At 44.1% G+C, this 26,143-nt stretch overlaps 1 protein-coding gene and 1 long non-coding RNA gene across 2 annotated transcripts; one reads left to right on the top strand and one right to left on the bottom strand.

Annotated features, from left to right (window-relative positions):
- Positions 1-8,737: 8,737 nt before the first annotated feature.
- On the bottom strand, positions 8,738-10,817 carry LOC118675005. The gene is made up of 2 exons (XR_004973786.1): positions 9,846-10,817; positions 8,738-9,035 (listed from the first exon to the last, which is right to left on the bottom strand). It is a non-coding gene; the product is annotated as an uncharacterized LOC118675005 (long non-coding RNA).
- A 7,163-nt stretch (positions 10,818-17,980) lies between these two features.
- Positions 17,981-20,560, top strand: RAP2B (RAP2B, member of RAS oncogene family). Its single transcript, XM_036348242.1, has one exon. The coding sequence runs from the start codon at positions 18,492-18,494 to the stop codon at positions 19,041-19,043; it is 552 nt and encodes a 183-aa protein (XP_036204135.1). The 5' UTR covers positions 17,981-18,491; the 3' UTR covers positions 19,044-20,560.
- The last annotated feature ends 5,583 nt before the right edge of the window (positions 20,561-26,143 follow it).

The following is a 26,143-nucleotide window of genomic DNA, read 5'->3' as shown; positions in this document are numbered from 1 at the left end:
TCCTGTAGGAATGGTAGACATTTTTCACTAACTGTTTTCGCTCTAGTCTATGGTATTGAGTATATAACCATATGTTTGCCAGCCAAATGTTATAATTCACATTGATCGGCTTCGCCAGTGAAATTATGTGTGAAGATGAATAACATATATTTATTCGTATATACATTAGAAGTCTATTCATCAGTGCTTTACTTACACACGAGGCTTTTATGTTGCTGCAGACTTGTAACCTGGCCATCTGGACAGTATGATTGGAGAACATCCATAAAAGTGAATGATGAAAAGAAATGTCCAAATACTGTTTTATATAGTGTTTTTTTTTTTCTGAACCCATATTTCATGTGTGATTTCAAAGCTTGGCATAGAAAAAAAAAAAGAAATAGAAAAAATTACTTGCAGAGACACCTTATGTGGGAGAGAGATGATTACTTCTGTCCGTATTTCAAATCTGTGACAGAACTCCAAATCTTACCCAGATGCCAGGAAAGGGGAACGTTTTCTTCATTTTAGAAATAATACCCAGAGAACACACCCATCTGTCTGCTGTAAGGAAATGTCCAACTCACATGTTTATTAAAAAAACCCAAAGTGTTAGTGAGAAATAAAATAAGCCAAGGACGGCAACAACAACAAAAATATAGCAAAGAAAATAGTGGGCAATAGTGTTGTAAAATGTGTTTCTGGTAAAAATGGCATCTAGGGTATCTGTTACATAAAATGTACTTCAGAGCATATTAAAGATGGCTATGAGATTCATCTCAGATGTGAAACAGAAAAATGTTGAATGATACCATGACACAGGGCCTATGTCATATTTTCAGCAGGTGAATAAACATGTCTTCGCTTGCAGAACTTTTTACTTTTGTTACCCTGTATCACTGCATAGTTTAAGAACTTGCATTGTAGGAATTTGGAGTGTTTTAGTTTTATAGTGGGTTATTACTTTCTTTTGATATAACTTTAATTAAATTCAACAATCACTTATCTTATACCCTATAGGATTTTTTCCTTTTTTAAAAAAAATATTTTTTTATTGATTTCAGAGAGGAAGGGAGAGGAAGAGAGAGATAAAAACATCAATGATGAGAGAGAATCATTGACCAACCGCTTCCTGCATGTCCCCTCCTGGGGATCGAGCCTGCAACCTGGGCATGTACCCTAACCAGGAATCAAATCGTGACCTCTTGGTTCATAGGTTAACACTCAACCAGTGAGCCACACAGGCCAGGCTATAGCACTCTAAATATGAAGATAAATAAGACTGAAATACTTCCCCAAGATTCCACGTCCATTAGAAAAAAACAACTCCCAAAGAACTCTGATTTGAGGGAGAGGAGTTAAGTGCTATCACAGAGGGAGAAAGTGTGGAGGGAACAGAGGGAAAGAAAGGGTTATTTTGGTGGCAGAAATCTAGAGGTTTCACAGATGAGCTGGCACTTCAGCTGGGCCTGCAAGAAATGAAGATACAGACAAGTTCATCCATGGGAAACCATCTTACAGGTTTTTGACCAGGAAGTGTTCTGATCAGTTCCGATTTGTTTCTGTTTTGCACATTTTTCTAAAGTTGTGAAGAAAAATCCATACATCATACATGTTCAACTTTTTTTTTAGTTGACTCTATTACAGATGTCCCCCATTTCCACCACCCCCCTCCCCCCGCCTCTTTGCGTCCATCCACCCTGCCCCCACCCCTCCTAGGCCTTCACCACATTATTGTCTATGTCCATGTTCAATTTTTGGCTTTTTCTGAAGCAAATACCTATATCACGCTCTTCCTACCAAGTTGAAAAAATAAAACATTCTCAGGATCTCAGAAATTCTCAAATCAGGTCCAAGACTTCATGGAGGTGCAAGCTGAGTGGTGGTGCAGGGCCTGGCACGGACAGGGCCACACTTGCCTTAATGCTCTGCTGTTTCATCTTGAAATTCTTCATACATTTTAAACACGGGACCCAGAATTACTTCTGGCACTGGGCCCCACAAATTGTGTAGCCTTTCCTGTCCCCTACCCTCATTCTGTCACACATTCAAATATGGGGCTCTCTCACCGACAGTGCTAACCATAACTTTTTAAAAAAATATATTTTATTGATTATTTGCAGAGAGAAAGGGAGAGAGATAGAGAGTTAGAAACATTGATGAGAGAGAAACATCAATTCAGCTGCCTCCTGCACACTCACTACTGGGGATGTGCCTGCAACCAAGGTATATGTCCTTGACTGGAATCGAACCCGGGACCCTTCAGTCTGCAAGCCGACGCTCTATCCACTGAGCCAAACCAGTTAGGGCAGCTAACCATCACTTTTTTATTTTTTGTATAGTTTGTTCCCTAATTATACATGTCTAAACAAAGTAGTTTAATTTTGTCTTTTATGAATATTATATTGACAAACTCATGCAGTATGTATTCTGTTGTCTCCAGCTTTTTTCACTCAGCATCATGTCTTTGAGAGTCATCATATTGTGTTTCATTCATTTCATGAATGTTATATTTTTAATGAGCGCTATCTGCTAGATTACACAGGATGGGTTGGTACGTGGGGGAGAGCAGACTGGAAGCACAGGGACCAGTTGTGAGGCTGGGCTTATTGACAATTACAATGTGAGGGCCTGGGAGGCATAAATCACAGGTTAGGAAAATCTCTGCTCTCTAGAAACCAGCATTTCTGATCCCTTAGACTTTTGGAACTACAACAGTGCAGAACAAACTTAAAAATCCAAAAACAAAAGCAGCAATGACAACAAAACCCTACTTTGGGGCAAAGAAGCAGGCCCTGAGCATCCAGCAACAAATGAGAGTGAAGACAGTTCAATGAACCAAAATTCATTCCCAGCATGCTCTGTTGGCCAAGAAAAACACAAATGTTCTCATTGTACAGAATACACAGGCATACACACACTTTTATATGTATACACACATGTAGATGTGTGATATATACATTTATGCACGCACATATTTGGCCCGAATGAATATAGTTATAGAAGTAATATGAGACAAAAAATAAAGTATTTTTTTAAGTAAAAAGGAGACAATCTGAGACTGTGTTCGTAGAGTCTGTGATTGGAAAGGGAGGGAGCAGTGGAAGAGGGCAAAGGATGAGAAACAAGCTGAATAAGACTGGACAGCTCTGTGGGGTGTGCGACAGGCAGTCACCTTCCCATGGGGGTGAGCTCCCAAGTAGGGCGGATTAACATCACCAGAAGCTTTCTAGCAGGAGGACAGGAGCATTTACCACCATAAGGCAATATTTTATTGAGTTGGTAGCCCACTAAAGGTGCCTCAGACACTACAGTTCAGCATTCTGGGAAAGGCGTTCATTGTTGACCACTGGTGACCTCAGCTAACAAAACCATCCCATAGAGCGCTAAGGCAATGTGACAGAGCCAGTGTTCAACGATGTGTATTCCACATGAGAGAAAAGCAAAGGGCGAGAATGGTTTTCAAAAAACTGTGCCAATTTGCCCTACCCGGTTGGGCTCAGTGGATAGAGCTTCGGCCTGAGGACTGAAGGGTCCCAGGTTCAATTTTGGTCAAGGGCACATGCCTGGGTTGTGGGCTCAATCCCCAGTAGGGGGCGTGCAGGAGGCAGCCAATCAATGATTCTCTCTCATCATTGATGTTTCTCTCTCTCTCTCTCTCCCTTTCCTTTCCTCTCTGAAATCAATAAAAATAATTTTTTTTATAAAAAAAGAACTGAGTCAATTTAAGAGAAAAAAATTTTGAAAAGGGTAAACATGTAATAGTCATCACAAACAAGCCATATTTGTTCAATTATTTTTTTTCTCTGCCCTAGTATGTCACAGAACCTGCATTGGACAGTTTCACATATGTTATCTTGTTATCCTCACAGCAACCCTTTATATCTCCAGTTTATAGATGATGACATTGACGTTTAAAGAAGTTGTATTTGTTCTTTTGCTGTGTAATCAGTTACTCAGAAATTTAACAGCTTAGAATACGAAACATTGTTATCTCAGTTTCTAGGAGTCGGGACGCTGGGAGCGGCTTGGCGGGGTGTTTCTGGTTCACAGTCTCTGAGGAAGTACAAGTCAAGCTATCACCTAGGGTGGCGGTGGTCTGAACACCACAGGGTTAACTTCCAAGTTCACCAGCTTGGCTATGGCAGGCCTCCCTTCCTCACAGCAGCGGGAGTAAGGATCTCGGTTCCTGGTAACATGAAGCTCTCCACAGTGTGGCCGATGTCCTGAAGCTCTGGCAGCTGACTTGTTCTAGAGCAGTGATGGCGAACCTATGACACACGTGTCAGTGGTGACACGCGAACTCATTTTTTGGGTTGATTTTTCTTTGTTAAATGGCATTTAAATATATAAAAGACATATCAAAAATATAAATCTTTGTTTTACTATGGTTGCAAATATCAAAAAATTTCTATAGGTGATACGGCACCAGAGTTAAGTTAGGGTTTTTCAAAATGCTGGCACGCCGAACTCAAAAGGTTCGCCATCACAGGTCTAGAGTGAGAAACGCAAGAGAGACAGAGGTCAAGAAGGAAGCTGCCGCCCTTTTATAACTTAATCTTGGAAGTGACATGCCATCCCTGCTGCGGTGGTCCATTGGTCACAAAGACCAACCCTGGTACACTGGGAGAGGAGACTCTTCAAGGGTATGAATGCCAGGAGGAGGGGACAGTGGGAGCCTTCTTGAAGACTGGCTACTTCAGAAATTAAATAAATTGTCCACTTTTAGAGGTAGAAAGTGACTGAGCCAAAATTTGGAAGTAATTCTGTCAGACTAAAAATCCAGCACTCTTTCTGCTTCATATGAGTTGTTGGACATCAGGAAATCCTATCTAATAAGGAGAGAATATGCTAATTGACTGCCACACCCTCAGAGATGGCGGCACCCACAGCCACAAGATGGCAGCGCCCAGTACTGTCAGTCCCACTGGGTCAGCAGGTGCGCGGCAAGGCCGGGCCCACTCCCATGTGGACCCGGCCTTGCCATGCGCCTGCCTCCAGAGTCCCCCAATCCCTCAGCCCCACAGCTGCCCAGGGCCGGCCTGAGGCTCAGGTAACCAGGGCCGGCCAAGGCTTGTGCTGCCGGCAGTGGCAGCAGCAGAGGTGTGATGGGGCATCTTCTTCCCCTGATCGCTGGGCCGCCTCCCACCCCTGAGGGCTTCAGGACTGTGAGAGGGGGCAGGCCGGGCTGAGGGACCCTCCTCCAGTGCATGACTTTTCATGTACCGGACCTCTAGTCTATACTAATAAAAGGGTAATATGCTAATTAGGCCAGGAGACCTTCTGGACGTCCTGGACAAAGCCATGATGGTGGGACTGAGGCAGAGGCGGTTAGGGACGATCAGGCCAGGAGGGGAGGGCAGTTGGGGGCAATCAGGCCAGGAGGGGGGCCACTTTGGGGCAAGCAGGCCAGCAGTGGGGGGCAGTTGGGGGTGAGCAGGCCGGCAGGTTGGGGGGGGGGCACTTGGGGCGAGCAGGCTGGCAGGCAGAGTGGTTAGGGGCAATCAGGCAGGCAGGCAGGTGGGCAGTTAGGAGCCAGCGGTCCTGGATTGCGAGAGAGATGTCCAACTGCCAGTTTAGGCCCAATCCCTCTGGGGTCCCAGATTGGAGAGGGTGCAGGCTGGGCTTAGGAACCCCCCCCCCCCGTGCACAAATTTCATGCACCGGGATATATATATATATATATGTAGTTATTTTTGTAGGCTTTTTTGTAAACCAAAACTTTAGATCATATATACAGCCAAACTTGAAGACAAATAAGACTTTTTAAATGTGACTTTCAAAGAAAAGATAAGAGATTATACTTATCTCTCATCCCACATTTATTGAACAAGCATGAAAAAAATTATGTGCAAATTTAGTTACCAGAAAGATACTGAGTTTCTGAGGAGTGGTTTGGTGTTTGGGGTGGACTCTATAGGCTGGCTTACCTAACCCCATTCTCCATTTATCTCCTCCTTGCCTCCCTCTCCTATGAGTGGTAGAAAAGTTAAATATGAATTTCCCCAGCCTCCTTTGCAGCTAGAAGAGCATTCAATTCAGGATCTGCCAAGAAAGTTTAACTGGAAGTCTCCTGGTGCTTTGGATAGAAAATAAGGTCTTCCTTGTGTATCCTCAGCCCCACTCCCAGCCCCACCTTTTTCTGCCACAAAAGCAGACTTGAATTCTGAGACTGCCTTTCTCTTCACTGAACTGTAAAACCAAGGTCAGAAGAACTCCGAGTCCAGACTTCTTGTTAAGTGATAAATAAGCCTGCATCTGTTTAGCCCCGCTGTCCTTAGAAGGGTTTCCAGTTAAGTACTAAGTATTCCTAATTCTTTCACTCTGAGGTAACTTGACAAGACATTAAAAATAAAGTCAGTAAATCTTGAAGGAAGGAGGGAGGGGGAGGGTGTTAGAAAAGTGGCTAGTTAAGAAAACTCCTTTTAAACAATCTCCCACAAAATCTCAATTTCTACATTATACCAGCTGAGGGGTAAGACAACCACACTCATGCATCTTATTCTTTTGTCTTTGTCTCTAAGCAGTGCAGGACGTCCAGACCTTTTGAATTCCTTGAAAATAGGACTGGGGTCCCTTATGGATATCTACTCGCCCTTCCCCAGACCAGCCTCTGTGACCGCTCTGTGGGTTGGATCATTCATTCCCTTTGCTCATGCATCAGCTCATCTGATTGAGGTCTTTGCTGCAGCTGCCAATATCCAAAGTGACAGTTCCTCTGCTGGTATCCACTGAAGAGGATCTGTGCTGCTGTGGAAGGCTACCCGGGACCCCCTGCAGATGCTGCAGTCACCAAAGCTGCAGGCCCCGATGGAATGTTGCAGAAACTAGGGCCCAAATGCAGCTGGCACCCTGCTGTCTCAAAGGCCCAGAGACTGTGCTACTCTACTGGCATCTCTTTCCTCTAAGGCAGTGGTTCTCAACCTGTGGGTCGCGACCCCTTTGGCGGTCCAATGACCCTTTCACAGGGGTCACCTAAGACCATCCTGCATATCAGATATTTACAATATGATTCATAACAGTAGCAACATTACAGTTATGAAGTAGCAACGAAAATAATTTTATGGTTGGGTCACAACATGAGGAACTGTATTTAAAGGGCCAGAAGGTTGAGAACCACTGCTCTAAGGAGTCTCACTGGGGCAGTTCCAAGGGTAAGCTGAGAGGTAGACACTACACTGACCAGACATCTCCCTTTCTCTTTGATGATTTCTGCAGTCCTTGAATCGTGCTATGAGCCCCAACCATCTCTTCTCTTGCCCCTCCCGTGGTCCCTTGGTCCCTTACAGAATAGTGCATTTACTGCCTAATTTATTGGTCCTGCACCTTCCTTCCCTGCCTTGCCTGCATCTTAGAATGAAACATTCTTGGGCTCAAGTTATAATTCTTGGTACATAAAAGTCACATAAAGCAAACCTAATTGAACTTGTAGCTTTATGCACTAGTAAATGTTTATCTGGATTAATCAGAATAAGAATAGGCTGATGGTTTATAGTTGGGAAACTGCATGGGATGGTCCGATAGCATCCTAGAGTGTTACCTGTTGCTTATATCCTATATAATAAAAAGGTAATATGCAAATTGACCATCATGCCCTCACACAAGATGGCCTCCCACATGTGGTCAAAGATGGCCGCCACAAGATGGCCAGAAGGGAAGGGCAGTTGGGGGGGGAGGGCCAGGCCTGCAGGGGAGGACAGTTGGGGGAGATCAGGCCTGCAGGGGAGGGCAGTTGGGGGTGACCAGGCCAGCAGGGGAGGGCAGTTGGGGATGACCGGGCCAGCAGGGGAGGGCAGTTGGGGGCGATCAGGCCAGCAGGGGAGCAGTTAGGCATCTATTGGGCTGGCAGGGAAGTGGTTAGGGGGTGATCAGGCAGGCAGGCAGGCGAACGGTTGGGAGCCAGCATTCCTGGATTGTGAAAGGGATGTCCGACTGCCGGGCCTAAACCGGCAGTCAGACATCCCCCAAGGGGTTCCAGATTGGAGAGGATGCAGGCTGGAATGAGGGACAGCCCCTTCCAGTGCATGAATTTCATGCACCAGGCCTCTAGTTGTATAAATAATTGGAAAGTCGGTCAGTCTCTGTCACACCCAGCCTCCTCCCACCATTTCCCCCTACATTTAAGGAAGGATCTTTTCAGAACCACATGCTCACCTCAGGATAACAAGACTGTTCTGTTCTTACATAATTATTTTGTTCATCCAGAGGAAATGCAGTGGTATTTGTGAATGCCATTTGTATCTTCCAGGCACCGAATATTAACTCCTGGGTCAGCCTATAGAAAATGTGTTATTCATGATAGGAAATTTTACTACATACAAGATTTAACGAGAAAGTAAATTTATCAGGCATGTAACATTCAGGAATTTCCATCCGTACAATGATAATACAACATTAAATGTTGCTTATGCCTGCAATTCTATTCAAATCAAACACTGAAAACAGTTCAGAGAAAATTTCAGCCTGAAACCATGTCAGCGGAAGTATCTCTTTTTTTTTCTGATAAAGAATTTGCAGCCTTGAGAATAAGTTGTTTCCCCAAACACTCTGGGAAGAGCGAGGTGCAGATTTTTGTCCAGCCTTAGGAAAAACTCGTGGCAAGAGAGATGGAAGCCTGGGTGCGAAGTGACAAAGAAAGCAGACATGTGTTAATGATGCAGAAGGCACTGCCCTGGCTTTGAATGGTGCTGACACATCAAAGGGCACTGTTTGCCACAAAGAGGATCATTTCTGGAGAGGGACAAAACCATGTGGGAGAGGGCAGCTGAAGCCTTTGATTCCCTCGTTAATTATGCAGGCCAGCAGCTACGTTCTGCTGCCCCCGAGGTCATGAACATGCTTCATCCCACCTTCAGGACAAACAGGCGAACGGCCCCACCCAGGCTGTCATTGGGGACTTGAGTCAAGCAAGCAACAGCTTCAGCACATAAGATACATACATTCCCATCAAAACTATTAAATAAGACAAGAAACGTCTTCCAAAAATAAGTACTTACATATGTTTTATTCGATTTTCCTGACCAGCAAGCTATAGAGTACCTCATGCCTTCTTTGGGCTGTAAGTTAAAACAGTCACAAGAAAACTAGAACTGGTTTCCTATATTCTAAATAATTCTATGATAAAAAGACAAAAAGACTATAGACCAAAATGTTAACTTTTTTGGGGGGGAGGGGGTAATTTGTTATATGGACTTCATTCTTTCTGTGTGTTTTTTAAAGTACATTCCAAATGTATTACTAATGAAAAGTATATACGTATTTTTCTTATTGTGACAGGACAGTCTATACAACTGCAACATTTTCTAGACAAACATGCTCAAAGTGACTCAGTTTCTGAGTTCAGGCAGCCAAGGCTTTATTGTAATTTAGCATGCAATAGAAAAAGACACTCAAGAGATTATATAGGTAAGGCAGTTTTACTGAGTTCATTTAATTTCTCATTAGTAATGGAACTTTTAATCACATAAGTCACAGGTTTGTATGTGTATTTTCACTAAAAGTATGGGCCTATGAGAGATGTGGAGGTTTGCTTTATAATTATTTGTTTGTAAGTATTGAGAAAAAGCCTTTAGAACTTTTAACAGAATCTGATCTGACAGACATAAAGGAAATTAGTAATATCTTTCTTCATTGAAAAAAAAAAGGAAGAAAGAAAAGCTGAATTGGCATCTTCAGAAGTTTGTGCAACCCAAATTTAGACGCTTAGCAACTTCATGCCGCGTGCTGCACAGTCACTGTTGGAAACAGGTTCATTTCTACTCTGATTCCCAAACCCACACCTGCCCTTCTTTCTTTGAGCAGGTGCCTCGCCATGTTTATTTACAGAGAGAAGCTTATTTGCCGCTTGAACTCTCTCAACTTTTCACCTTCTCAGCTCCGGTTTTCAGGTCTCTTGGCTCTTCTTTCCTGTTTAACAGGAGGGATGCTTCCTCAGCCTTCACACCAGAGTTCGCAGACTCCCGCCCTGCTCTCACTCTCCTCAGAAACTTCTATTCAGCGGACATCCTGTTGCTCACATTTCAATCTCTCCATATTTACTGAGGTTGTCTTTTCAGTTGAAAAGCAAGCCAAAAGGTAACCCATAAAATTAAAAAAAGAAAGAAAACTTAAAAATGCTAGAAGAAAATGCCAGTTGTATAAAATATCTTGTAGTGTCTTTCAAATTGAGCCTGAAATCCACAAAGGAAACCCATCAAGGAAAAGATCAATAAATTCAAAATAAGAATATTGTTAAAGTCTCAATAAAAAAAGAAAGCATAAACAAATCAAAGACTAATAACTGATTAAATTATTTGCAATGCATATGGTTAACAGAGGATAATATCCTTACATATTAGATAATATAACCATGATACATAATCAACAATTACAAATCAATGAGAAAAGGATGAGAGGTCCAATAAAAAACATTGCTGATGCCTTAACTATTGAGGACAAATTTTCCATGTGTAAAAATAGCAATGTGAAGGTTTCATAAAATATAGAATTACAGTCATATCTCTTGAAATATATTCACTATACTTGAGGGACATTTTACTATAAATTAAGGTTAAGAGAGAGAGATAGAAACATCGTGATGAAAGAGAATCATTGATATTTCTATATCTCTCTCTTTCTTCTCTGAAATCAATAAAAAAATATTTTAAAAAAAGAGTTATGGCTGTAGCTAATGACAGGCTAGTAGTTCATTTGTATACACAAAAGAGTAAGATGCAAATCGACTGAACAGCAGAACGACCAGAATGACCGCTCAACCAGTCACTATGAGGTGCAATGACCACCTCTTGGTTCATCCCCCCTGGTCGGCAGGCTCTGATCACCTGATGGTGAACCGGGGAACCAGGGGTGGGTGGCGGCGGGGGCGAGGCCAGCTGCTGGCAGCCGGGGAAAATGGCCCAGATAACAGGCCAGGCCTAGGGCACACCCGTACATGTATTTCGTGCACTGGGCCTCCAGTTTTGATTATAAGAACACTTGGCTTCCAACAATGACCTTTTCTCTATACCTAGTTTAGATATGGGCAACCTATGGGACTGTGGGCCAAATGCAGTCCACCACCTATTTCTGTAAAGAAAGTGTTACTGAAACACTGTCATGCCCATTTATTTACATAATAGGACCCCAGCATGCAATTTGAAATCGCATGGCGCCGCCCACCCTCGAGTTGCCAGTCTGGCCCTGCCTCCCTCCCCGGCCTTGCAGCAGCTGTGGCTGCTGCTGGTCCAGCCCTGCCTCCCTCTCTGGCCCTTGAAGCAGCCGGTGGCTGCTGCTGATCAGGCCCTCCCCCAGCGCAGGCGCGTGGAGGCCCCTGCCACCCTGCCACCCTCTATGGCATCCTGGTTAATTAGCATGTTTCTCTAATATGTGTGTGTGTGTATATATATATATATATATATATATATATATATATATAGAGAGAGAGAGAGAGAGAGAGAGAGAGAGAGAGAGAGAGAGAGAGCGCTTACGGCCGCCTTCATGCTGCAAGGGCAGACTGAGTAGTTGCAACTGAGATGGTGGGGTCTGCCAAATCTGAAATACTTATTGTCTGGCCCTTCACTTAAAAAGTTTGCCAGCCACTTGCTTAGAATATGTAGCTTATATGAGACACAGAAATATATGATGTTTCCCAGGATCACTCCCTTTCAATTCGATAAAATTATATTCTATAAGGCAATTAGATTTTTTTAAAGAACATAAATTCCTTAACAGAAAAGGTTTAGTTTGTATACTTTGGACTTAGTGATATGTACACATTATAAGAATTGAATAATAGAACAAAAAAAACCTTGAGAAGAGTTACAAACTTCCATGACAGAATTGAATACAGCAATCACAAAATTATCTAACTAGACTAATTTCTGCCGTTTCGTTATCTTCCTAAACCACCACCACACATCCTCTCTCTATCTCTAGATTGTTAGCTTGTGTAACTGCCAGTGAAATAGAACCCTCTTAGGCTGATTCCTTAAACCAAATCCTACTGCTGAAAATTTACAATGGCAACTTCCTTCCCCCCAGTATAGACTCTGTCTCCATCAAAATCACAAAGCCTGAAAGACTTATTGGAGCCACTGCTGCAGAAGGGGTGACAGGCCTGCACTGTGCACCTGGGGAAGTGGTGGGTGTTGTCCCTGCAGGAGCAAAGGGGGCTCCTTTACTCCAGTGAGGAAAAAGCAAGTGGGAGGAAAATTCTTTCAATGGAGCTAGGAAATTTCTTCCATTCTTGCTATCTTTGATTTTCTGGAACAGAGGTTCTCAGGAGACAATTCCTAAAACAGATTAAGATTTGAAACTGAGCTTTCAACTAGGAAAAACAGGATCAATAAAATCTAAAAATTTCCCTGGAGTGAGAATACATTCATCATATAAAAATGGTGCTATAAGCGGTTTGTGTTCTTTTCTCCACAGGTAGGGTCTCAGATGAATCTTACACCTAACAGAGAAGAGATCATTTACCTTAGAGGAAAGAGATTTCTTATTAAAAAAGTTTGTAAAAGAATGAAAACATGACAAACCATTAGTAAGAATTTATGACAGAACTCAAACCCACGGAGTAGTTCTGTGATATTTGCCTAGGTGTGTATAACCCTTTCTGAAGATGAGTGGTTTTCATTATCAAAAGTAACACTGTACACTAATTTTTATGTTGAGATCCTTGTTCAATGCTAATGTGATAAGCAACAACCTTGAGACAATAGCAATTTTGATCCTCCTATTTCTTTGTGTTGGCCTATCAAAAAGTTTATTAAAAGCTTAAGTAAATTTAACAGAATATTTAATTTTTAGTTTCTGCTACATTTTCCTTTGAAAAATAATTAAAATAGGAAAAAGGAGCCAGAGTACAAGTGACAAAGGCAGACACTGAAATTATAAAGTCTAGACACAACTTTGTGTCTCTTTAGTTACCATGCTAAGATTTTGGGACTTTTCTTTTTTAATATTTTATTGATTTTTTACAGAGAGGAAGGGAGAGGGATAGAGAGTTAGAAACATCGATGAGAGAGCAACATCGATCAGCTGCCTCCTGCACATCTCCTACTGGGGATGTGCCCGCAACCCAGGTACATGCCCTTGACCGGAATCGAACCTGGGACCTTTCAGTCCGCAAGCCGACACTCTATCCACCGAGCCAAACCGGTTTTGGCAGATTTTGGGACATTTCTAAGATATAAAGATACACAATCCCATTACAAGTAGCACAAGTCACTGTTCTTACAAGCCGGCTGCCCAAAGTATAATATCATAGTATGAAATGATAATTGTTTTGTTGGCTTATAAAATAATACTTAGGGAATTTCTGATGATTACTTTTAAAAGACCACAAATTAAAATTAAAAAAAATAAAATATCCTAAGCCTGCTAGTAGCCTGGGTTATAACATGTTCAGGTATTTAATAAATAGTATTGAGAACTCTGCAAGGCACCATCTTACACTCACACTTCCCTTTAAAAGAGTAATGCATGATCACTATCTACTTATCCTTGGTGTTTTCAAAATTAGTATTTGTTCCGAATTATTTGTTTACCTATAGGTGGCACCAGCTAAAACGACAAAAATAATAAACTCGTTACTTTGTATACATGAAGTGGACAAGTGGTACTTATTTTCTTGAAGACTTCAAAGATTTATGTTCTAACAAACATGCTAATTCACTGAAGGCCCAACACACGTGTCATAAAACCTCAGCAGCCCCACTGTGTGAGCAAAAGCCAGGGACACGACCCGCCTTGGTAGAACAGTCAGTACCTTAGGTTAAGCTGTCCTTACTTGGTAGCTTTTACTCTCAATGTTTTCATATTATCAGCAGATGTTAAATCTTCAGAGAAAGGGTTTATCCATTGGCCACTTTGGTATCTTTCCCCCAAGACAGCACCAATTTAGTGTTTCCACCGAAATAAAGGTAGACGTTGGTCACCCAGAATCTTTACAATAACTCAGGGAGACTGAAACATTCGGATGTATTTTTCTAAGTTTCCAGGAAATGTTATATTTCAGCAAAACTTAAAATCTTTTACTACAAAGAGTTTGGAAAAGGAGGAAAATGCCATTCATATATTCAGTAAATATTTATTGAGGGCTTCCTATGTAGGCACTGCATTATATGTTGTGAGGCAAAGAGGTGGCTCCAAAGATAAGCCTGATATAGACCCTGCCCTCAAGGAATTCATGTGATACTGAGTGACAAGACACAGACTTGTAAATAATTATGGTGCAGGGTATATAATAACCTCTAAGCGAGGTAAATAAAGACTCCTAACAGATTTCATAAGAGGAAGTGAGCAACCTTAAAAATGTCTGCATCAGCAATTTTATTACTTCGTTTTGAATCACAAAGCCCCAGTGCAAATCTCCCTGAGGGAGACCCCCTGAATGTAATACAATTAGCAACTGAGAAGTCCCTAATACAGTGGTTTTCAACCTTGGCTGCACATTAGAATCACCTGGGAATCTTTTTAAAACCCTGATTTCTGGGCCTCATCCTCCGGGCCACAACATTAGTAACAAAGAAACAGAATTTCCGGAGGATGAGGCCCAGAAATCAGGATTTTAAAAAGATTCCCAGGTGATTCTAATGTGCAGCCAAGGTTGAGAACCACTGCTAATAGAAAATATCCAAACTGTGGCATCTTTCTGGTTCTGGCGAGGCCACCAAGATTCAATAACACCCAGAGTCCTGAGGATCTTATAGACAGGGTGGTCAGCCCCCCTGAGTATGGATAATTGTCATGCGTTTATGAGGTGCTGCCGCTTTAAAAACATGTTTCCACCCAGTATCTGTTAATTATTACCCCCGAGGAACAGACTGGCACCAGGAAAAGGGCAGCCAGGACACCAGGGTTCTAATTCTGCTCAGCCCTCTCTGATGTAAAATGAGGGGGTTGGTCACCAGATTCTCCCCCAGGTTCCTTGGGTAGCGAGGAGGGCAGGGCACATTTTATTATCACCATTTTATAGCGAGGGAACCTAAGGTCAGGAGAGCCTAAGGAGCCTGCCCAAGGGCTCAGATAATAACTGCTCTCCAACACTGGAGATTAGCCACCAGGCTTATGAGGACAAAACATTTTCTCCAGTGTGGTACTCAGAACCACACCTCACATTTGTGTGCAAGAAGACAAATAGAGGCCTACATAGCCTTAGTCTGAGTATTTGTTATACATCGAGATAACAAACTGATAAAATATGACCCTCCCACCTTGACAAATACCTCTTCCCAAGGACCTGCGCGGCCAGGTGTGTACTATGAATTCTTGAACTCTTCCCAGGGACAGGCTGCAAGGTCACAGGGAAGAAAGAGCTGACTCCCAGGGACCCCTCTTCCTGCCCTAAGGAGGGGCCCAAAGTTGCAGGAAGGGCTCAGGGGTCCAAGCACTGTACACACTCCAGCCAAGACCCATTTCTGGGCACAGGGTGGGGTGAGAGGCCCAGGCAGATCCTGAGAGAGGCTTTGGTGCTACTTAGGTAGGGGATTTCAGAATTCCGACGACCTGGAGCAGGGGGGGGCCCAGAAGGCCCTCGAAATCATTTGGCCTGGCCCTGCCAAGGCTTTAGATGTGAGTTCATTAAATGTTTGACCATATATAGCAGGCTAGTTTTTAAGGTGATAATTTCTTATGGCCCACAAAAGGTTTTGCACCCCTGAGTCCTGGAGAATGAATGGTCTAAAGGAGAGGTCTGGCTCTTGGAGCTGTGGGAAGGGGCACAGCCAGAGGAGAGCAGACCGTGGCAGTGGGCAGAGGTCCCTTTTGCTTCGGTTTAAGAGCCAGCCTGATTACAAGACCTCAAGATTCAGCCTAAGAGTAAATAAAATCTGGGAACTTTCTTGCGTAAAGGCAGTATGGACGATTGGTTACAAGCAGCCAAAACACCTGCGACCCTAGCGTGGCTACTCACCACCACCTGTGAAATCTCAAGCAAGTTACTGAACATCTTAGGGCTTCCATTTCCTCATCTTAAAGCAGATCATTGTTACGAGGAGTAAGAGATGGCGTGTAGAAAGGCTTCGCAGACATTAAACGCTGGATAAATGTTGTGAGGTTCTCTCCAGCTGCATTAGGTGAGCTTGCCTCCCTCCGAAAGGTTTATCGGGAGAATTATATAAACATAACGATATCCAGGCACTCTGATCATCAAGGTTCAACCCCTCTCTCCACTGAAGCGCGCGGCCAGGCGCGGGGCTTGGGCACCATCCACCCGCATCCAAGGCGTAGGCTGCCGCCCAGGTCCCGCAGATCCCGTGGCCAAGGACTTGGGGCTGCAGACACGCACCGTACGAGCTACAGCCAGGGCTTCGGAGAAGGTTAACTCGCAAATGTGGCCATGAGTCACGGCGGGGCTCAGGAACTGAAACCGTGTGAGCACGCAGCACACCGCTTGGCTCATCCCTGATGATGCGCGCAGTTAAGCCAGTGCAAGTGGCCTGGGATTTTTTTTTTTTTTTTTTTTTTTTTTAAAGGCAGGACCCGGCGCCAGTGTTGACGCACTCGGTCCCCTCCCATCCCACTCGCCTGGGAGCGCACGCTAATTCCCTAAGCCTCCTGACAGGTCTTGACATCTCCTTCGCCAGGAAAGAGGGAGACCCAGAGGCAAGTCCAGGCAGTTCCCTGGCACCTCCCGGGAGGGTGAGCCCAGCCAAGTCTGGCGACTGCCCGCCCAAAGCGAAGACGTCTTCTAAGGGCAAGCCTGGGCATCCCCCACTCCTCCGTGTGGGAAGAAGCCACAGTGGCCCCTTTCCACATCCTAGCCGCCCTCCTCCTGCTGCCAAAGAACTTGGAAAGTTTGCTGATGCTTGTGGACCGAGCACTGTGACCAGCCCTATCTGCTCCCTTTAAAGGACAGTCGTGACTGGGCACCGAGAAGTCACGCTCTCTGGAAAACACCAACAAGGGGCTATATTTAGCTCCGAGCTCTCCGCCTAAATTCCTCTTATTTCTTGCACTCTTCGCTGCAAAACGACTAGCTGGGGGAAGTGGGAGGGAGGGGGCGGAGGAGGAGCAGCCCAGAAAGAACAGCTGTGCCTCCGCCTCCGAACTCCAGCTCCATGCAAAGCCAATCACGGGCGGAGGCTACTTTTCAGCCAATGAAGCGGCCCAAACTGACAAAACGTTGGCGGTGGCCAATGGGAGCGCACGCGAGGTGTGAGAGTGGCGCCCGGGACCAATGGGCCGGGAGTCTGGGAGAGGTAATTCGAGCTGGAGTGTGGGTGTGCGGTGCAAAGGCTTCCTGCTTCTAAGCCCGAAAACCGGCTCTGCCCACTGAGCATGCCCTGACTAGCTGCGGGCGCCGCCGCCACGGACGGCCCGGGTTGCACTCTAGTCTCCGGGTTTTGGCGCGAGCCCGGTGGGGAGGGGGTGGGACCCTCCGAGCGCTACCCTTTGGTCACTAGTGGTCACTAGAGGCTGCCCCGTCCCTCGTCCGAACAGTCATTCCGACCCGGTGTTCTCATTGTCTTGGTCCTGGAGATGCAGTCAGGGAGAGTCTGCCCGAAAAAGCGCACGGTTTAAAAAAAACAAAACAAGCTGCGCCGCGGGTGGTGGAGGATGCTCCACCCGCCGCTCCAGCGTCCAAATGTCCTTTGGGTGTCCGGCCCCGGGAGGCACAGCGCCGGGGATCGGGAGCGGGATCCTAGGACTCTTGATTGCGGGAGTCGGCGGGAGCAGAGCCTGCTCGGTGCCGAGTGCCCGCCGTGCCCACACACTTCTTGCAGAGCCGCCGCCCTATGCGCGAACCCCAGCGCCGTGAAAGACGGCCTCCATCGTCCCACCTGAGCGTTCCCAGCCCCCCTCACCCCCCGACTCCCCTCCTCCCAACACCTCCACAGCCCGACACATTTCCCCCGCGAGCTCCCACACTCGCTCCTCTCCGGGATCCGCTCCTCTAGACTCAAATCGGGAGCCCCGCCCCCAGCGCCGCCCCCGCCCGGCCCCCCGGAAAACCAGGAGCAGCGGATCCAGCCGGCGCGGCGGCGGCGGCGGCGCACTGGGCATGCTCGCCGGTGCGGGGAGGGCCCGGGTGCGCGCGGCGAGTAGGAAGCCCTCGCCCCGCGGAGGCTGCGGGAGAGAGCGCGCTGGGCCGCGGCGGAGGGCGCACGCTCCGCGGGGACTCATGCCACGCGCGTCCCGGCTCGGCGCGCAATTAGCAGCCACCTCCGCAGCCCGCCGCCACCGCGTCCCCGCCCTCCCGGGCTGCCGCGGCGAGAAACTGCAGCCGTCGCCTCGCACAGGCTGCCGGCATTGTCCTCCCCGTCCGCCGCTCAGGTTGCCGCCGCTGCCACCGCCGCGGGCTGCTGCGGGGCCCCGGACCCGAGCCCCAGGGACGCGCTGCCGCCGGCTGGCCCGGCGCCCGGCCCCGCGGGGTGATCGCTGCGTCCTGCGCTCCCCAGCCACCCGCCGCTCCTAGTTTTTTCCCTGCGGAGCCGAGGAAGGGGAGACGTCCCGCCGCCCAGCCTTAGCCCATCCCCGGCGCGCAGCCCCGACGGGGCCTCGGCGGGCGCGGCGAGAGCGCCGACGGAGCCATGAGAGAGTACAAAGTGGTGGTGTTGGGCTCGGGCGGCGTGGGCAAGTCCGCGCTCACCGTGCAGTTCGTGACCGGCTCCTTCATCGAGAAGTACGACCCCACCATCGAGGATTTCTACCGCAAGGAGATCGAGGTGGACTCGTCGCCGTCGGTGCTGGAGATCCTGGACACGGCGGGCACGGAGCAGTTCGCGTCCATGCGGGACCTGTACATCAAGAACGGCCAGGGCTTCATCCTCGTCTACAGCCTCGTCAACCAGCAGAGCTTCCAGGACATCAAGCCCATGCGGGACCAGATCATCCGCGTGAAGCGGTACGAGCGCGTGCCCATGATCCTGGTGGGGAATAAGGTGGACCTGGAGGGCGAGCGCGAGGTCTCCTTCGGCGAAGGCAAGGCCCTGGCCGACGAGTGGAGCTGCCCCTTCATGGAGACGTCGGCCAAAAACAAAGCCTCGGTGGACGAGCTGTTCGCCGAGATCGTGCGGCAGATGAACTACGCGGCGCAGCCCAACGGCGACGAGGGCTGCTGCTCGGCCTGCGTGATCCTCTGAGGCGCCCGCGGCCGCCGCGCCGGCCGCGCTCTGCGCACAAAAGCCAAACGCACCCCACTCTCTCCATGTGATTCCTCTTCTTGCTTTGAGATCGGAGACGACTTTGCCTTGCCCGGGCTGTCCCGGGATCCCGGCTGGCCTCTGCGGCCCACGTCCCCCGCCTCCTCCCCGCGTCCGGAGGGGTGACCGGTCCCGACCATCTGAGACGCAGTGGAAATGTGGTTCTTTGCATCATGTACGTTTCTCATTGATTTTTGGTTGACGCCTATTTCCCCCCTTTCAGTAACCGTTCAGGGTGCTGTCTTGGCGGCTTGACACCAGCGAGCGAAAGTTTCAGCCTGGAAAAAAAAAAAAGAAAAAGAAAAAAAACGGGGTGGGGGAGGAAGAGGACAGGGAGAAGGTGGAAAGAAGGGAGGGGGGTGTTTTTTGTTTTTCTTGCAACCACCGTTTTCTAGTTCCCAGTTTTAAATACATGGAAGGAAGTCCGGGAGAACCAAATGAAGGAGCAGGAGGAGAGGAAGAAACTTTTGTTTTTTCCTTTTTTTTTTTTTCTGCCAGGAGTAGCTGGAAATTATGATCGGGTTCCTTTTCTGCCAGCTTGGAAGGGCAACCCCGTGACTGATTGCGATTCTGAGGATGTCTATGCAAAGTTGGATTCTTGTTTCAGTGTATCCAATCTGAAGTATTGCACATCTGAACTGGGACTGTTAACACTGATGCCAATACAGTGTGGGGTGCCAGAAAGTGTCTGCTGATATTTGTGGGGGGAAAAAAAATCTATTTTGTTTACCTACTGTATCTAAGGGGAGTCTGGGGAAAAACGGTAGTATTTTTTTTTATCAGCTGTGAAAAAAATGTTACAGATCTGCACATTTTGTGTGTGTACTATTGTGTGTGTGCGTGTGTGGTTTTTTTTGTGTTTTTTTTTAAAGTTTAGCTTTTTATTCTTATTGGTTGGCAGTAACGGATTTTGATGAGTAGCTCTTTAAAATACAGTACAAAGACTTAACAAATGTGATTCAGGGCCCCCAGCACCCCTGTGTCTGCAGAGTGCCTTCAAAACTCAGCTGTTCCAGCCGGTGCCAACCTGTGAACTTCCCACCCTACCCCAGAATCTGCTATTTCCCCAAACCACTTCCCAGTTTCCTTTCAGTAATCATCCCTAAGGAGCCAGGACAATAGGGCCTGTTGTTCTGTGAATTTCTTCTTTATCATTTCCAGCCTTTAAAATGTAATTTCCATGTCTTGCGTTTTTTTTTTTTACTTTTTTTTTTCTTCGTTTTGTTCAAATGTTCAGGTATTTAGCTCCCCTTTTATATTATTTTAAAATATTTTTTTTGGTTATCTGTTAATAGGGTCTTCCTTCAGAAGCAAAGAGCAAAATTTTACTGTTGTGATGTACCAAGAGAATTCTAACCAATTGTAATTTTTAATTCCAGACAACACGTGTTTAATCATTGTCTCTTCATTTTAAGACTTTTAATACAAATGTCATTTTTAAAGAAACAAACCCAAAACTATTGTTTGTGTTTCTGTGTTTCATATTCAGTGATTTAATACAGTAGCATGGCTAAGGTGGACAGGTGCAGGTGATTGGTGGTGCCTGATGTCCCCAAGAGTTGGTGGTCAAATTTTGAAGACAGAAGTACTTCAGTGGCAAGTTGAGTGACATCACTCCCAACTTCTTAAATATGGGGAAAATCATCATGGTCTAGGAAGCCCTGGGGTATGGCCATATCATCTGACTACAAGATTATTGACTCTTCACCTGGCATGGAGCAGTTTACCTCACCTCACAGTAGGTAGGGAAGGGAGAAGCCAGCTGCTAGTACTGCCTTAAATCTGGGAAAGTAACCATCTACCTGACCAGGCAGGGCTAGCATTTTCTCATTTGTTTAGTTTAAATTAGGTCACATATACACCAAGTCAAAAGGATGTTTGCGGAAGATGATTTCCATTCCGAAGTCATACCTACTAGCATTTCTGCAGTAATTTGTATAGGCTGTAGACAGCATTTCAACTCCTGAGGTTTTGATTTGGAAATAGATCTTTAGATTTACAAAGAAAGAAAACAGAAAAAACTAAGACCAAAACTCCTGGCTCTCATTACACATCATGGGCCATTTTGACCGAATGAAATTTTCCTGCTAACAGTAGGAGGCAGTGTGAGCTTTTTCTGTTTTATTTTCCCCAAGGGCCACTTTACTAATGTAACCTCTTTAGAATAAAAGGTTTGTGGCTATATACCAAGAGCATTTGATATACCGTAAGTCTGTGAGTGTAGATGAAGTTTTCTCAAGGGTCTTTGGACAAAGGGATTCTGTGGAGGAAGCCAAAACAAATTACAGGCCACAGGTTTCTTTAAACAGTATTAACATATCTTGCCTTAAAATGTGTCCTTTGCCCAGGAGACATCCCGGTATTCCTGGGTGGAGGAAGAATAGACATTTTACCTGTGGTGGTCCTATGGCCATTTTTTTCTCATTCTCGATCTCACTTAAGTTTACTATTAAAGTCAATTAGAAGGTACTAAATATATCCTAAGTAGAGAAATTAAGAGAAACTACTCAAATGTATGCCTTTGCAAAGATTCCTTCTTGTATTTGGGTAAATTGAGTTGCTTCAGTAGATCTAAAGTGTTGAAAATTCTGAAGACTTATCAAGTATTATGAAGGATATTTTTAAAATGGCATCTGTGGACTTTTTAGTTTTATGGTTTTCTTTAGTTTTGTATTTTGGAAACCTTTTGACCTAAAATGGTGCCAAGTGTTTAACTTGAGAAATGTATATATTCCTGACAGGGAACACTTAAAAATGGAAAATTGGAAAAGAAATAGGTTGTTGGTGCATTAATCATCTCCACATAGGATTTAGTCACTTGCATGACTAAATTCTTAATAGTTCTAGGATGGCAGAGCAGAAGAATTTAATACGCTTTTGCTGAGTACTGTAAAATAAATGCTTTTTGGATTCTCAATGAAAACAATTCGGTGTGTATTTCTTAGAGCAGGAAAATAGTAGTTGAGTTTGGTAGCCTTCTCCATTATGTTCTTGACAAAATTGAGAGAAGTGAGGGACATTGTTTTTAAGAGTATGTCAGTTTATTTGGCTAGTAAGAACCTCTTAGTATTAGGGTGTGAAGAGATAAGAGCATTTGTTTCCTTGAAAAAGTTGGGCTGACTTGGGTGTTAAAAAGGAAGGGAGGGAGGGAGGGAGGGAGGGTGGAGGGAGGAGCAGTTTGCTATAAGGCAATCACCTGTCAAAACAGATACTGAGTGAGAAAGGAACCTTTATCTTGGGAGCAAAAGTTAACTTAAACTTGACCCCTGCTGTTTTTTTAACAGCTTTTCCTTTTGGTCCCTGGCTGTCAACCAGGCTTTATGTTATGTCAAAGGATTATTTTAGTACTCCTTTTGTAATAGCCTCAGAAAAGCTGAAGGTAACTTCCTAAGTCTTAACATTTTTATGTTTGGGAGTTAGGGTTCTTAGGTAAAATAATTTCCATGTTAACTGTTGAAATAGACTTAATCACATTTCAGGAAAAGACATGTCTGGGTTAGAATTTACATGTATGAGGCTTTATGCTCCCCGATTAGTTAACCTTTTCTGTAGGTGGGAATCCTAAAATGCCTCATCTATTTGAACTGTTCAGGTAGTTTTGTAAATGTTTCCACCATCATCTGATTGCACCCCTTTAAAATACCCAGTATTTTTTATAGGTGGGATGGCAAAGTGAGAGAACACCATATGTAGCAGCTGGTCTTGAGAAATATATGCAAAATACCTGTACCTTAACTGTCATTAAAGAATGCATTTTTCACAACATCTGGAGTATGAAGGAAACTTTTAATTTTGGAGATCACCACTCTTAGTTAAAATGACACCAAACATTTGTCACAGTGTCTACTTAATTGGGAAAAGTTTGCTACCAGGACTTTTGTCCTTGTGAAAAAATGTGTCAAGTTTTTAAATGCTACTAATAGAGTGTGGTATTCTTGGTTATGTATTACTCCAGCTGCTAGGAGTAATTGAAAGCACTTAATTGAACATAGTGCTAGTTCTAGAAGATATGTTTGAGCTAATAACAATAGGATTTTGGTAGTTTGAGAAGGCTTTAGTCCGGAGGTTCTCAAACTTGATCATGTATCAAAATTACCTGGAGGTGAAAACAGGTATTAGTTTCTTATTCGGTATGTCTGGATATGATCTCATAACTTTTTTTTTCTAATTAGTTTCCAGGTGATGGTAATGTTCCGGCACCCACATTTTGAGAACCAAGGATCTAGTCCAAACTCCAAATGAGTACTATATGGACAGCCACCTAGTTATTTAGGGACATAGACGTAAGACTCCTGTCGTACATTTTAGAGTGCTGCCTACCACAGAAATAGACTATGTTGGTTGGAAGTCTGTAGCTGAAGAGGACATAAACCCTTGACACTAAGCCTGGTAAATTGTTGAGTGTGAAATGGGATAAACACTTGGCAGGTAGAGTGACCATTTTTTGCATTTTGGAAGTGGCTTTCGGTGTTAATTCAGTAGTTGACCAAAATGAGGAAAGTGATTGGAATAGGGCGTGGCCTACATACTCGGAATCAACATTTCCTCCGCCTGCCCAATTTTTTAAAAAAAGAATGTCTTTGATAAAAGGGAATTCTTTTAAGTATTTGTGTTTACTTCAAGATTAAAAGGGAAGAACTTAAACTCTTCCCAGTAAGGATTCTAAAAAAAAAAAAAAAAAATTATATCTGAGTATTTAAATCTTCAGGTCATGCACAGTTGTGTATCTGTATGTAAATGTGTGTGTGTGTAAATATATACACTCAGTTTCTTAGCCAGACTTTCCAGGAATTAGTCAATTTAATGTCATAAAGTTCTCCATTGTGGAACAACGCATAACATGAAACTGTGCCATACATCTTTTGGGACTGTGCGTGTTGATCTGTTTTATAAATTGGACAGCACAGCTATCTGTATTTTAACTTTGATATTAAACAGAAATCTTTGGGAAGATGTTTTTCTTAGATTAGCAGAGTAGAAAGTATGTGCTTTTTTTGTCCAGTTGACTAATCTTGCTATTTTTAAAATGAGCTATCTGGCAAAATTATGTGGGGCTAAGTTTATCAAAGGTCTGAAAATGTGTGGTTGGTTTATTTGTGGCAATTGTGCAAATGTAGCAAGAACTTTTTTTTAAATAGGAAAGAAAGATCACTGACATATTGAAAATGCAGGTGACCCAAAAGGGCCTAAGATTATTCTTTCACTGTTAATATGGTTGCAGTGGAAACTGGTAAACAGAGTTTTAATTGAATCATTCATTATTCAACAAGCATTTATTGAGCATATACTGTGGTGTAAAGACTAATGCTTAAGTGGGAAGAAACCAAGCAAAAGAGAAACAACGCTAGCTTTTATCACCATAGGCTGTGAAAATAGCATATATTAACCAATAGAAGTATATGCAAAAACAGAGCTACATATGCCATCTATACTAATAAAAGGGTAATATGCTAATTAGACCAGATAGACCAGACACCTTCCAGATGTCATTCCGGATGTCCTTCCTGACAAAGCCGGGGCCTGGGCAAAGCCGCCCCGGTCCCGGGTGCCTGCGGCCGGTAAGAGGGAGGGAAGCCCGGGTCCCGGTTGCCTGCCAGCGGCCAGAGGAGGGAAGCCTGGGTCCCGGGTGCCAGAGGAAAGCCAGTGCCAGCAGCCAGGGGAAGGAAGGCCTACTCTTGCATGAATTTTCGTGCATCAGGCCTCTAGTCATTTATAATACAGTAATCCATGAGTATGTCAAGCAAGCAATCTATTCATTGGAAATTGGAATTTTACTTTGAAAGATATGTGGATAATTGCAAATAAAAATGGATCCCATGAGGTTTTAGCAACTAATAGCTGTTTAGGTGCATGTAGAACTCTAATTTTGTGCATCATTTCCAATTTCTAGAGATTAGCAAAAAATGAACATTTAGACATAGGAAATCAGGTTGCTTTCATATTTTCATGTGAAAAGGAAGAGGGGAAAATGGAGGAAAAGGCATGCAATTTATTCCGTTTTGTTGTTTTATCAATGAGGAAACAAAAAGGGAAAGGACGACTAGGTTATATTCTTCAAGAAGCAGTCGCTGGCATATAGTCTTTTGGGGTTCTTCATGTAAAGAAGATTCAGGGTAGGGTATTTCTTTTGTAAAAGATAATCCTCTAAAAATGAGTGTGCCAAAGATTTAAGCTGACGTTGTAAGTTTGCTAAGCTTATAGTTATTTTATACAAAAGTTTGTTCTCACGCCTTTAGTGCTTATTGGATGCAAGAAGGCAACCAGCTCAGAGAAAGAGACGTTGGGCAACTGCCGTAAGAGGTACCAGTAACAGTGATTATTATAAAACCATAGGAATTGAAGAGAGTTATAATGATAAGCCTGCAGTTTGCAGAACAATTTCTAGTGACTGTCTTGTGTAGATTCTCATGAATGTAACAACACACTTTTTAAATGTCAACAGTACAGGGTTTCAGAGATCTGAAAGCACTTCATTGTTTATTTTTTTAAAAATTTGCAGTTATAAGATGCAAATTTATTATAGTTTTATAGCTTCAGTAAAGGTCTTAATATTTTATATCTGTGATCTGACTCATTATAAAAAGTTTTCAAAATCTGGTTTTAATCATGAATGCAGAATATTTTAATGTTATTAAATATACATATTAACATTAATTTAATATTTTTAAATATTCTCTTTAAAGGCTAACATTGAATCATATCTCATTCAAGAAAAGAGCCTCTACAGAGATCTATTCTACCATAATTCTATAAGAATGTATATTTCAATAAAATATATTTTAAAAAATATATTTTAGATAGTTTTGAATTCAACATCATAAGTAGGTAAGAGAATTTCAGGTATATTTCTAAGTCTGATTTAAACATCATAGTTCTTTACTCTGAGTTGGTTATCTTAGCTTTACATTGTCATACATACCCTGTTAACTTTTCTTTCTGTATATCATTTCATTCATTCACATTTGATTTATGCAAATATTTTTTTCTGTCACAAATGTAATCCATATTAATTGGTAAAAATCCCAAGAAGTGTTTAATTA

Source organism: Myotis myotis, unplaced genomic scaffold (genome assembly GCF_014108235.1).
Source record: "Myotis myotis isolate mMyoMyo1 unplaced genomic scaffold, mMyoMyo1.p scaffold_m19_p_2, whole genome shotgun sequence".
Lineage (NCBI taxonomy): Eukaryota > Metazoa > Chordata > Mammalia > Chiroptera > Vespertilionidae > Myotis > Myotis myotis.
This window is presented reverse-complemented; position numbering and strand designations above follow the sequence as displayed.

Bases quoted from the DNA above. Each gene is read 5' to 3' on its own strand.
- RAP2B (XM_036348242.1), top strand. From the start codon at position 18,492: ATGAGAGAGTACAAAGTGGTGGTGTTGGGCTCGGGCGGCGTGGGCAAG.